A 12,608-nucleotide genomic window follows, 5' to 3' on the forward strand; every position below is an offset into this window, starting at 1 on the left:
GCCGAATATTCCATTTAGAACATTCACTGAGAGTCAAACATCCCATCAACCATCTGGTCTTCCATATGCTTCCCATAATTGCCCTTTCTTAATTCTTCTTTTACCTCTCAAATTGTTCTTTCAGCACATCCTCTGAGTAATCCCTAGATTCCACCACAAAGCTGGAAAGGAGATGAGATAGTGTTTCTGCCTTCTCTTCTTTTACACTACCTCTGGATAAACACTACATTTCCAATTGACAGATCTCTCTTCCAGAATTGTCACCTTTATCTAAAATCCTGTCCTGCATTCCAGACATCTCAAATGGCTAGCTATCACACAGCTAGAAGAAAGCTATTCATTTCCACATTATCTCAATTTTTTCCATTACTTGGACAAAGTTTGGACAAACAGAATCGATATACAATTTAGAAAAATTTAGCAGTAAGTGTTAACGAACCTCTAAGAGCTTCACTTTTTGTAATTGCTATAAAACAATTAAGAGAAATCAATGAAGGCATAAATTGTGATTTCCATCACTTCTCAATCTAACCTAAAAATCTTAGTCTAATCTAATCTAAAGTCTTAGTTTATTATCTAATTATCTAATATTTCTTTTAATTATCATTAGCTCTGTCATTGTTTCTGAATGGCCATTGCCCATAGTTTACTAATGAAGAGGTGACTACCTTTCCTTTTCCTGATAGATTTAAATTCTGCAAGCTTATTACACATTTATGGCATACCCATAGTGTTAGTAAGCACAATCCGTATAATATCTGAAAACCATCCAAGCAACAACGTGACTGAATTTCCTTAGCCAGCCACTGTACCTGAAAAACACAGCACCAGTGTTCCATAAATGTAATAGAATGCCATTTCACTATTTGCTACAATTCAAAGAAGTTTGGTCCATAAAACTTTATTGTTTGAAGCTAAAATAAGCAACATTCCTGTGCTACACAGAAGTTAAGAGATTATTTTAGCTGCCGGCCTCTTTTGTGTATGGTTGAGGACAATCACTTAAAGAGAGATCTCCCTTCAAATTTTGTACTCCCTCAGGACTACAGAAAACCAGAATTTGTTGATATTCATTATATATTAGGAAGATTGTCCTTTACTGAACCTTTTCTTAAAGGTAGAACATATGTAAACCATCAAGATTAGATGTACGATACAACTTTACTGTTAAGCCTTAATGTAATCCATCATGTATAAAACTACAGTTATAACAGATACTGTATAGACTAAAAGACTGGTCTTTTCTATTGGATAGATATAAAGTACATAGAATAGCACAGATTTTGTAAAAAAAAGTAAATATAGGTTTTGATGACCTGAGCTCATATATATGCTCATAATATAAACATTCAGTTCTATTAGATGTCAACCAAGAAAAAACATTAGTGGGAAATAGTAAACCACTCCTGGACAAGTTTAATTATTGATAAGAACAGATTTTATGTTCAACATTTCTTTCTCCAAATATACATCAAGTACGAGAAGGGAGCCAGAGTACTATTCTAGATATTTCAAAAGCTTGGGCCACTTCATACTGGAATTTTTTATTTTTAATTTATTTTTCCTGTGTTTTGGACTAAACCGAGGAAGAAGCCTCATATTTGAAGACCTTAAAAAGTCAAAGTGCAAATATATTAGTACCATATATTTATCCCCAGTTTAGCATTTGAAATTACTCATTAATTTAGAGAATTGGAATTTCTCTCTAAGATGGGATCTGCACGTTGATCTGCATTAGTTTGTTTATTGTACGAATATTTGGCTCATTTTAACAAGAGTTTGTATGTATACATTACCAAGGAGGAAGACAAAGACTTAAGCTAAGCCACTGTTCAAAAAAATGCTAAAGCATTATTAAAAGACAAGGCCAAGACAACATAAACCTTTTGGACATTGGAATAGTCCATAGTACAAACTTTTAGAAGTGCCAGTCTCTTGAGAAAAAAGGTGGGTGGACTCATTAGACACTTAGATACCGGATTGTTTAAGATTACTGTGAAGATGTTGCAACTTTCCAAGTATTTCTTTTGTATTTCTCTTCCTCTCTCTAGAAGCATTTCAATGCCAAAAATGGGGGATACATTCAAATCTAAAAAGGGACAGTGAGGCAGCAATTATATCAATTAGTATTTTAGGTACAAGTTAACCTTAACAGATTTTGTACATAGAAAACAAACACTGCAACAATATTCAACCTATTTCGAGATATGAGCAGACAGACATACCCTGTCTGGACTTACACAAGAAATTAGGAAATCAAGTTATCTGTCAACAGAATAACAGATTTGAGGAAAATATAAGAACAGCTTTGATGGAAAGCCTAAGCTCTCCTATGGAATAACAATGAGTATTAACAGTTAAACTACTGCATTTCCTCTTTTCAGAGAAACAACATGTGATTTTGAAGATATTTCAACTTTCATGAGAAAGTAAAAAATTACTAATAGCATTTGAGACGCATGTAAGTCAGCTTATCAGTAAGAGTGTTTCCTGACTGCATAGTGCATACTGGGATTTCAGACTTCTGAACCATGTCAGTACTATAAACCTAGAGGTAGAGACATATGTTATAGTAGCAGGACAGCATTAGAAGTAATTAGTTTCATTACGAAAAGCAAGATGATAGCTCTTTTTAAATCAACTTGGTTTAAATATGTACTTTCTGAAGCCCCAATAAAGAAAATTGTTTAATATTTCATTTCAGACAGAATAATGCAATTTCTAACAAGATATACTTTTCATGGGTAATATCAGAAATTAAATTTAAATTATTCCTTAAAACTAATGATTGAATTGAACAATTCGGTATGTTTTTTCCACCATTGCTTTCCCCTTTGAGCCTAGTATTTTATTTTTTTTTTAATCTTAATACAAATATCAGATGCGAACACTTCATATCACCAACAGTCTTTTACAGATTTTTTTTCTTTTACTGTCTTTATTCACATCTTATGAACTACAAGCTACAAATTTTAAACAGATTTTTTAGACACACTCATTCATAGCAAGAAAGTGACTTAAACATATCCTACAATCAGTAACATGAAATAAAGTATTAAAACCAGTCCAATTTCAACAATTATTTCAGTAGCATATTTCAACAAATACACTGAATATTGAAACACATTTCAATAGGGATTTATATTCAATGACTGCATCTTTCAGCATTTTAATTATGCACTCAGTTGCAGTCTTGTAATTTAACAAATCCACTCATGGCATTTCAAAGCAATAAAGTTATGGGCTGAAACTTACATTAACCAAGCCAAAATAGTGCTCATTGACTGGAAATTGTTCCGGACCAATCTCTTTCTCCAAAGCTGAGGCATTGGCGCCCTAGAAAAATCAAAAGCAGTAAAGTATTAATGTTGCAACTACATACACAGTGAATTTAACTATTTGAGAAAAAGAAGTAAAGTTTTTTGGCAAGGATAAATGACTTGTCACTGAAAACTCTAAAATTAGTAACTACAGCCATGGGTGGCAGCTCACACACATCACAGGCATCTAAAACACAGTCACAACTGTAAGTCTGGGCACAGCAGACATCTGGGGCAAAGAGCTGTTGTTCAAGAGTCAGCTATGTTTTGCATCATTTGTACTGAGATATAGTAATACTGATTCTTAAATTTGCATACTGTCCAGTTAGCTCAGTTAAATATTTTTAGCCCCAAACACACACTTGTTGATTGATTTTGATTTACCTACAAGAAAAAACCATAAACAAACAAAAAAATACCAACAAACCAAAACCAACCAACAAAACCCTGGTCACAACTACAGACCTTGCCAACACCAAGCCAGTATTGTCAGATCTCAGACCATAAGACTTCAAGTTTACTACACTTACTTACACTGAAGCTCTCTCTAGTCAGGAGGGAGAAGAACAAAAATAAATGACACTAAATATCAAAACCAGATGAAACACTTTCCTGTCTTTACCGGGGTGGAGGGGGTGGGGGGGGGAGCGGGGGGAGGGGGAGAAAGTGGAGTTTGTGACCCAGCTCAACAATCCGACATGGCAAATCAACCAAACTTGTTTAGTCAGTCTATTGCTTAATGCAAAGACAAGCTTGTAGGCAGGATAATACTAGCCATGAATGCAGAAAAATCAGTCCTTTGAGTTCTCTGTTGATTTGCACTCTCAGGATGTTTAGATTGCCCACAAAACCATTTCACACAGGTCTTGGAGCAGGCAGCACGTCTTCTGTGCCATAACTTAATACTTACATACCTATAAAAAAAAGAACCTAACACTCTTCTACCACCAGAAAATTATTCCAACATAATCCAAAATACCTTAGAGATATGTTTCCAAATATGTTCTGTTCAAAATCATCTCAAAGTAAGTTATATCATTTTCATGTGTTCTCATGCAATTACACTGTTTTGATGTGCTGTATTTATTATTTTCCAAATGGATCTTCTTTAATAACAATTGCATTGATATAGTATTGCAAAGTAGGACAAATGGTGAGCTCCTCTTAACAAGTGTAATGCTCATATTGTATAGCACATTTCAGAAAAAGTTAAGAAATGCAGATTGTTCACAGGAAGCAAAGAGACTGGTCTGTCTTTCTTACACTGAAAATATAAAATGTTCAAAGTGCTTTGTTAAATACCTTGAAGTGTGTAATACTAAAAGACAGCACAGTACAGCTAGAGTTGCTGTACATTACAAATGCTGCAGCCTTTGCCCAACAAATCTGTTGGGTCTCATCCTCAAAAAGAAGTCAGAGAACGTAACTTTGGTTACTCTGTGGTTCCAGCCCATGACTGTTGACTGAACTGGTGCAATAAATACCAGGTTTCAAAGGAAAGAGAGGTTCTTTATTTAGAGACAGAAAAACCTCTACTCTGGAAAATCCAGGGAACAAAACCCCCTAGCTTTCTATGAGCTCTTACACTGATTGTTTTTAGAGAAAAGCAAACATACCCAACCTTAAACCCCTTTTGTTCCATACACCACTACTGATACACGTATATCTTCTATCAAACTAATACATGAGCATAAATATTCCAGTCTAAAGTCAGGCCTAACTGAAGCTTAAATAGCACATAGTATACAGCAAAGAATCTTAAAAACAGATGTGACTCCTTCCCAAGAAGTTCTTTCTTTACACCAAATAGCCCTGGACATTCCAACAATAAAATTAAATCAAAATCACAAACCGCATTAAAAACAGCACCTGGGATTTCACAGATTAATTACAGATAGGGGGAAGGAGGACAGAATTAAAATTAGGACTGTATCAAAATAGTTAAAGTTAAAATGAAACTCTATTATGTGGTATCTGCCATGACGCGATTGTGGTACTGCAGAACTTAAGCGCGATTACTCAATGTAGTTTAATAGTTCTGAAACTGGAAACACATGGTCAAAGGCCCATTAGGAGGTAACAACTTTGACTAGAGCAAAAGATACCGTAACTCCACGCTTGAGACGGTACAGCTCTGCTCCATTCACAACATGGCCCCAGCTACTTTTTCATCAGTCATATCTCCTGCAATTATCCAGTATGATAAAGCCTCTCCTTTACTGGGGCTTACTACTTTAGAAGGTGTTCTCAAATGGTGATGTTGGTGGTAAGCAAAAGGGGTATAAAGCTTCATTTAAGATTAAAGCACTCCATGACTTCTGAATATTTAGTTTTGCAGCCTTATTGAAAAACACCCATGAGCTCTGGTAAGGTGGATATTATTTACAAATATACTGAAAAAAGAAAAAAAAAAAAGAAAAAAAAAAGGAACTGTGGAAGCCTTTTTATCCTATTGTTAAAATCTCTACTTCTTTAAAAATAAATAAATTCAAGAGCAGGCTTTTAGGAAATTCCTTCTCTTTTCGAAGCTAGGGTGGAGTAGCTGCTTTATTCTATCTTTGGAAGAAAGAATATTATGGTACAAACTTTGACGTTTCTGTTTTGTACAGACTTGAACACTGTATTTAGTTTTCTAGCACAATAAGATCCTGACTTGGCAATAAGACAGACATGCTAAGATACTCCAATATTGTTACGGTTTTCTGATTATTCAAGGCTTAGACTTTCACATGATTTCAAAGCAGGGCATTATTTAGGTTTGAATGCCGTTGTTTATGAATGTTTTATTACTACAAACCAGCATGGATGTTCTACACCAATATAAAAAACCTCAAGCTACTTAGACTTCCCTCTACAGCTCTCTTTTTGGCTGTCATAAAGGGTGTTATTCCTCTCCCCAAAGTAATCATTTATACTGTGCACAGTGTGTTGGTTGCAAAGAGCAAAAACACAGTATGCAGCAGGGGCTTGAAAGAATATGCGAAAATGCATGTTCGCATCTGACCCGTAAAAGCTATTTTAAAACCTAACTATCCCTCACTACAAAATGTTTCCCATTCGGCATTAAAGTACACATTATCAGTCCCAGTTGACTCTACAATTATGCAAATACAGATGCAGAGAGGAAATACTGTGACACCTCCAACTATCATGGTACCATATGGTCTTCTGGACAAGACAGCACAGGCTTAAGGCAGAAGTGGAGCCTATCTCTTTCCATCAGCCAAGACGGACTTAATGGGCTTGGGATCTAGACTTGGGAGATTTCAGTCTGTGATGTATGCTGCAGGGTATAGAATTTCTTCCTCTGCTACTTAACTGGGATGTGGGAAGATCCCAAAATGAACCTCTCTTTTTTGGGGCTCTCTGAACAGCCCATACAGTAGGTGCTCAGTCCCCACACAGCAACGTGGCTTTGACATTGTGCAGGGAACAGAAAGGTACATCAAAAACTTTGGTCAGTATACCGACCTCCAGTTTCCCTACCCTTCTGAGCGGAAGAGCACAAGGTCGTTACCCAGAAATGGGAAGGAACAAAGGCACAACAGAAGTACAAAAAAGCTAGTATCGCTATAAAGCTAATACTGGCATTTACCAGTTTTTGCATTACTTTAGTATAAAACCTATACATCACCAAACACTGCCTTACATTACCCCCTCTTCCAGCACAGAGAAAACTATACAGGCATACAGAACACATAGACAAACATGTCATAGTTAATGCAATATAGCTTTATAAAGTGGAAAGTTCAGTAACTAAGGTGTGTATACAAGAACACACTAAGAAATCAAGATTTGTTTCACTTTTATTTATTGAAAAATGATCCTGGAAACAAAGTTAAAATATCAGTGATCATAAAAGACTGTTCTCATATATAATAAAAGTTAGGTGTGATACACTTAATCCTATGTTTAACTTCAAACTGATACAAGATAAATCATAAGTAATCTTAGTTTAACCATGTTCAAATCAGTTGAACATTTATTGCTTATCTCCCCTACCAAGTTAAAGAAAAAAGGCTATATTATTGGATTTATCAAAGATCTCCTTAGATGCTAATTTCTTAATAAAGAATTCATGTTTACCATGGAAGGTCTTTAATTAAGTTTCTCAAATTTTGTTTTTAAAAGAGCTCAAGGTTTCTATAAATTAACACATTTAACATTAACCAAATGAGTGTTTTATTTCAGTTTACTGGAATCAAAGCCCAGAAAACCCAGTGGGAAAGGAACGTGTAGTATCTTTTAATTAAGTACAGTTGAATTTTCCTGATTTTTAAGTTTTACAGATACACATTCTCTCAAAGTTCTAAAATAAACTTGACATTGTACATTTCAATGGAAAAGGGAAAAAAAAAATAAAGTCCAGACTCATGATCAGGTTTTTTGCTTGTTTGTTTAGTTTTTCACTTGCTAAAGCAATATTGTTAAATGCCATTTCGCTTTTATTATTGCCTTTTCTCACTGCCTCAGAGGTCACACTATGGTGGTGCTACACATCAGACTAGTACTCCTGAGACACACTAGCAGCTAACATATAGATAAACTAATTGGAGCCCATCTGTAAAGCTGTTGGTGCTTATGATCTGACATACACACTTTGGGTTTCAGAGGGTTTTTGCCAGATTAGTTCTAGGCTGGCTTTGTGACTGAACACCCAGCTGCAGCTGAACTATGTTGCCTGATTTAGTTTTCTCCAAAAGGAATCTAATTTATGTGCTCTAAGACCACTCCAAGATGCAAACCAAAGTATGGTAAATTGGGATGCCTGGGAGAATCACTTCAGAATTGCACACACCTTACCTGAACTAAAACACTAACAAAAATGCACCCAGCACTTGCCTAAAGAAAAAATAAAGAGCCACTCTATATTCAAAATACTGTCTAAAAATATGTCAGCAAGCAGGCAAACAATTGCAGTTTTAAAGTGTCCTACCTTGTTGTTATCATCCAACCTAGTAGCTAGCATTTCTGTTACAAAGACTTGATTCATAAACAGCCTAATGTGCTTTGAAGATTACACTGGTGCTAGTCTTACCAGGGTGGGGCAGGGGGGGTTGATCTATCCCTTTCTAGAATAAATATCAGTTGATAACTTGGTGGGTCATCTTTTCAGTAGCTTGCTGTAACACCTTTATCCTCTAGCTTTATTGGGTTGTAAATTTCCTGAGTAAAACCAAAGTTTTCACATTTAAAAGTAATTTCTTAACTCAAAACTTACATTTGTTGTCAAAATTCCAAAGATCCATTTCTCCCTTGACACAGGTACTACGCTAGATCCTTCCCTACAATGTTCTCTACCTCCCTCAAGAAGCAAGGAACAATAAAGATAAAAGGTGACTGACAGAACTGAACCATGTTGCATAGGTACGTGTAAGCCTAATTTTTTAAACATGACCTTAGTTACAGGTAAGTGAACAACACCACCACCACCCCCCACAAAACACAACTTTTATTCTTCCTGGGGACAGAAAGGCATTACAAGTAAAAGGGAAACTCAGTAACCAGGGATAGCAATGTTTTCCTGAATAAGAATAAAACACCACAAGTGTAAAATTAATTTAATTATTTATAATTAGCAAAAATAAATGTTGGTATAGAAACACGCATTTACTAGTGCTTTCACTTTTTTTTTTTGCCATGTATTAGAAGATTCTTCTTTGTCTGTGACACTAGTGAAGGTATACAGAATGTCATAGCCTACACTAATTAATGCAGTGACTGATAGAATCTTCTGTTAAAAAAGAAATACATAAGTCTATTCTTCCAGTTATATTTTATCAGAATACGCGAATTCATACTTTTCTATGTATTTATATGAATCAGGATTAAGAGTAAACAGAATAGCTATATTAAATCAGCTTATATCTGTTGTTTCAACCACTAACCAGAATGGAAATGCATTTATTTTGATACTGTTTCTAGTCCAGGAAGCAGACGTGAAATATGCTGAGTGGGATTCAATAATCCTTGTTGTTCATTTATTTGCAAAAGAACATGCATTAGTAATACACAACTTGATAATCCAACTATGAAATATTTGGATTGTTTCAGTTCGTATTTTTTGAATACTTACAAATAGTGTTATTTTCTTAACTAATTAGTTTAAGACATGGTCCTGTACATTCCAATCATGTGCAGCTAAGACAATAGGTTTTTTTATTGAGTACAAAGCAAAAACATCTCTGCCTGGGCAAGGAGAATGATAGCATAGCACTAAATTACCTTCTCTTCACATTTGGTATGTCTACCACACCCATTTTTTTGAGCCCCACTGAGCATACACAACATATTTTCCTCCACATCAACTAGATAATAGTCATACTTCCATCTGTTTTGAATACTAAAGTCAAAGATAAGTTACTCTCACATACGAAGCTGAAACTTGGAGAATTGGGGCTCTGGGCTTGGCTCTTTTGTGGAATGGATCTTCAAAACATAAAAAAATATAATGATGCTTCTACAGTTCTTCCCCAATTGCTGCCAGACTTGAAATAGACTTCACCTACTACCCACTCAATACAGAATGAAATCATATTGCTAAAAACTAAAATACTGCAAACAACGTAAGTTGTATTTGTACTGTAAAATTCCAGAAAATTCCTGGGGTAACACTGTTTATGATATCAGGTGCCTTTGCTTCAGTTTCCTACAATCAGATGAATTTTCAACACATCTCATAATGGCACTTATTAAGTGGGGTCCCAAAAGATCAAAACTACTACCTTCAAAGACTTTTATTTAAAGGTTGAATTACACTAGCAGACAAGACAGGATGTCTGTGATATGTATTTAAAAGAGGATCTGATGGTGACCTTAGAAATCTTTCACTGCCTAAAACGTACAGTTATATACATTATATTAATCTTTTAGAAAAATCAGACCTACCTAATCACCCAAAATGCAGAGGAGGAGAAAAAAAAGAACGCATTTGCTCAACAATTTTGTTGATAAACTGCACACTGTCGTGTATTTCACATGCTTTTTTAACCCACATAATTCCTGTTTTGTAAAACAAAGTATGTTGCTTTTATACTTTCCCATTTTCATGGAATTATAAAAAGAATTTGAGTTTATGAAAAACGGTAAAAATGCTTTCCAGTTCTGGTCTACTTATGTTAATACACCATTCTGGTTCTACACTACAAAAAGATCTAGATTTTTTTTTCCGTCACAACTGAAAGATCAGATAGACCTTATTGAAATAAGTAATCTGTTAAAAGCATTTAACTTCAGCAAACTTCCTAAGCTAGGAAAACAAAAGTTACTCCCTATACAGAGCTTTTATGCACCTCTTTCCTTCAACAAATTTGAAAGAGAAAAGTAGACAATATCAATTAATGGACAGACATCCTTTTACCACATTTTTACAGAATCATTCCTAGAAATTTTAATGCAAATTAGTTGTTTCAGTAGTTTACAAAGTAAATACGAAGACTACATAAATGAACCATCTAAATATTCAAGCTTTTCTAGTAATAGGATCAGTTATTCCCACTGCCACAGCTAAAAATTCTGTCCACAAGACTACAGTCCAAGTTTGTATTTCATTGTTCCTTCGTGCTTAGAACTTGAAAAATGAATATATGTAAACATGCAGGGAAAAAGAAAATGGAACATTTACATAATTGTGTCATGGTTTGGGACGGATTGGCCACTCAGGTGGAACGACAGATGCTCTCCCCTACTTCTCTTCAAAGAAAGGCAAGGGAGAGAGGCGAGTTTAGAAGGAACTAAACTACTTTAGTGAAATATTAATAATAAAATAAAAAGGAAATAATGCAAAGTATACAAAACCATATCACGCTCCCAGGATGACAAGCTTGTCACCAGCTGGCACTGGGAATGTCCCAGACTGGACTCAGTGATGGACCAGAACTGGATTCCATATCTGCATTCAGGATCGGGACCAAAGGCAGACGAACAGACAGAGCCCTCCTCAGACAAAGCCACTGAAGAAAGAGAGTTGGCCATTTGATTCCTCAGCTTTTATACCGAGCATGATGGAGATGGGGTGGAATACACTGTCGGTCAGTTTTGGGCCACCTGTCCTGTCCGCTCCTCCCTGCAGGTGGGACCCCTTTACGCTTTTCCGCTTCTGACCCTCCAGCAGGGCCAATAACCAAGTTAGCTGCCCTTGGGTGTTATAGCAATAAGTAGAAGCAAGAACCCCTCTGCATATCATCCCTTGGCATCAACTATAAACATAGGGTTTATCAATCTGGAGAGCAAACAGTTTGTGCACAATATGCTGTTAATTTCAGTAGTTAGAAGAGGCCTAGCTAAAAAGTAAAGTTACTGAACAAAATTGGTCCTGTTTTACCTCAAACCAGGACAAATTGATATTATCCAACTAAGTTATATGCCAACTAAGTAATTCTCTGTGCTGGTATAAATACTGCTTAACAGCTACACAACTTCAGGAGTTTTTTTTCCTTCATGTCTCATATTTGACATTTGTTTTATATTAATTCAGAGTCAAATTCATATTTTGATGTAAATTTAAAACAAATTTGTCTAAATTAATTAGTATACTAAACAGTGTCACAAACCTAGTATTTTAAAGAGCAAATGTACAGACTCATCTTTTATTACCATATTGCAGCATGTTAATCTACAAAAATTATGACAAATGCCACAATCATGCCCGAGTCCTAGTGTCGTATTTATCATGAAATATTCTGCTGATAAGAACTCCAACAGATGAGTGAACCTCCCTACTGTGGTTTAAGCTCTTACCCCAACTGTCTAACACGTACTTCTCCAAAATTTCATGTGCTTGCAACAGAATCACCACAACAGAACACGTGCCCGAACACTCCAGTCCACTGATCAAGGCAGATTCAGGTCAGGATGCCAGAGTGAAATGCAGTGGCTGAGACACAGCACATGTTCCTTCTTGCCAGCCCTGCTACATAAGCAAGTCAGACAGCTGTATAAAGGAATACCATAACACTGCTATTTCCTCTCTGTCTTAGTCTTCTCCTCCTCTGCTTTCTTTTCTATTACCTCCTCACTTTGAAGCTATCTTTTTCCACAACTTTTCTTTCCTTGCTGTAACTCTCAATTCTCACTTCTTCCAGCATGAGTCGTCTGTACACTTTCCTGTGGAATCTGTTAACCCGATCAATTAATATTTAAGTATTATAATTTGTGTTTCAGGGGAGACAGTGCAATTAGAAGGAACAGAAGTGAGTAAATCATAGCCGTTTCTGGCTGACTGCAAACTCTGGCAAACATCAATTTACATTAAGTGCAGATTTCATAATCAGGTTTGAAAACACAATT

The 12,608-nt window shown here is 35.7% G+C and overlaps 1 protein-coding gene across 1 annotated transcript in view; it reads right to left on the minus strand.

The window, feature by feature from the left end:
• USP12 (ubiquitin specific peptidase 12) overlaps window positions 1–12,406 on the minus strand; it is a 33,147-nt gene extending 20,741 nt beyond the window's left edge. Inside the window, exons 1-2 of the mRNA XM_009882841.1 lie at window positions 12,338–12,406; window positions 3,256–3,336 (exon numbers count right to left, since the gene is read on the minus strand). Of these exons, the coding sequence (XP_009881143.1) occupies window positions 3,256–3,336; window positions 12,338–12,406 (150 nt within the window). The remainder of the gene's footprint in view (window positions 1–3,255; window positions 3,337–12,337) is intronic.
• Window positions 12,407–12,608: the final 202 nt, after the last annotated feature.

This window comes from Charadrius vociferus, unplaced genomic scaffold (genome assembly GCF_000708025.1).
Source record: "Charadrius vociferus isolate BGI_N301 unplaced genomic scaffold, ASM70802v2 scaffold93, whole genome shotgun sequence".
Lineage (NCBI taxonomy): Eukaryota > Metazoa > Chordata > Aves > Charadriiformes > Charadriidae > Charadrius > Charadrius vociferus.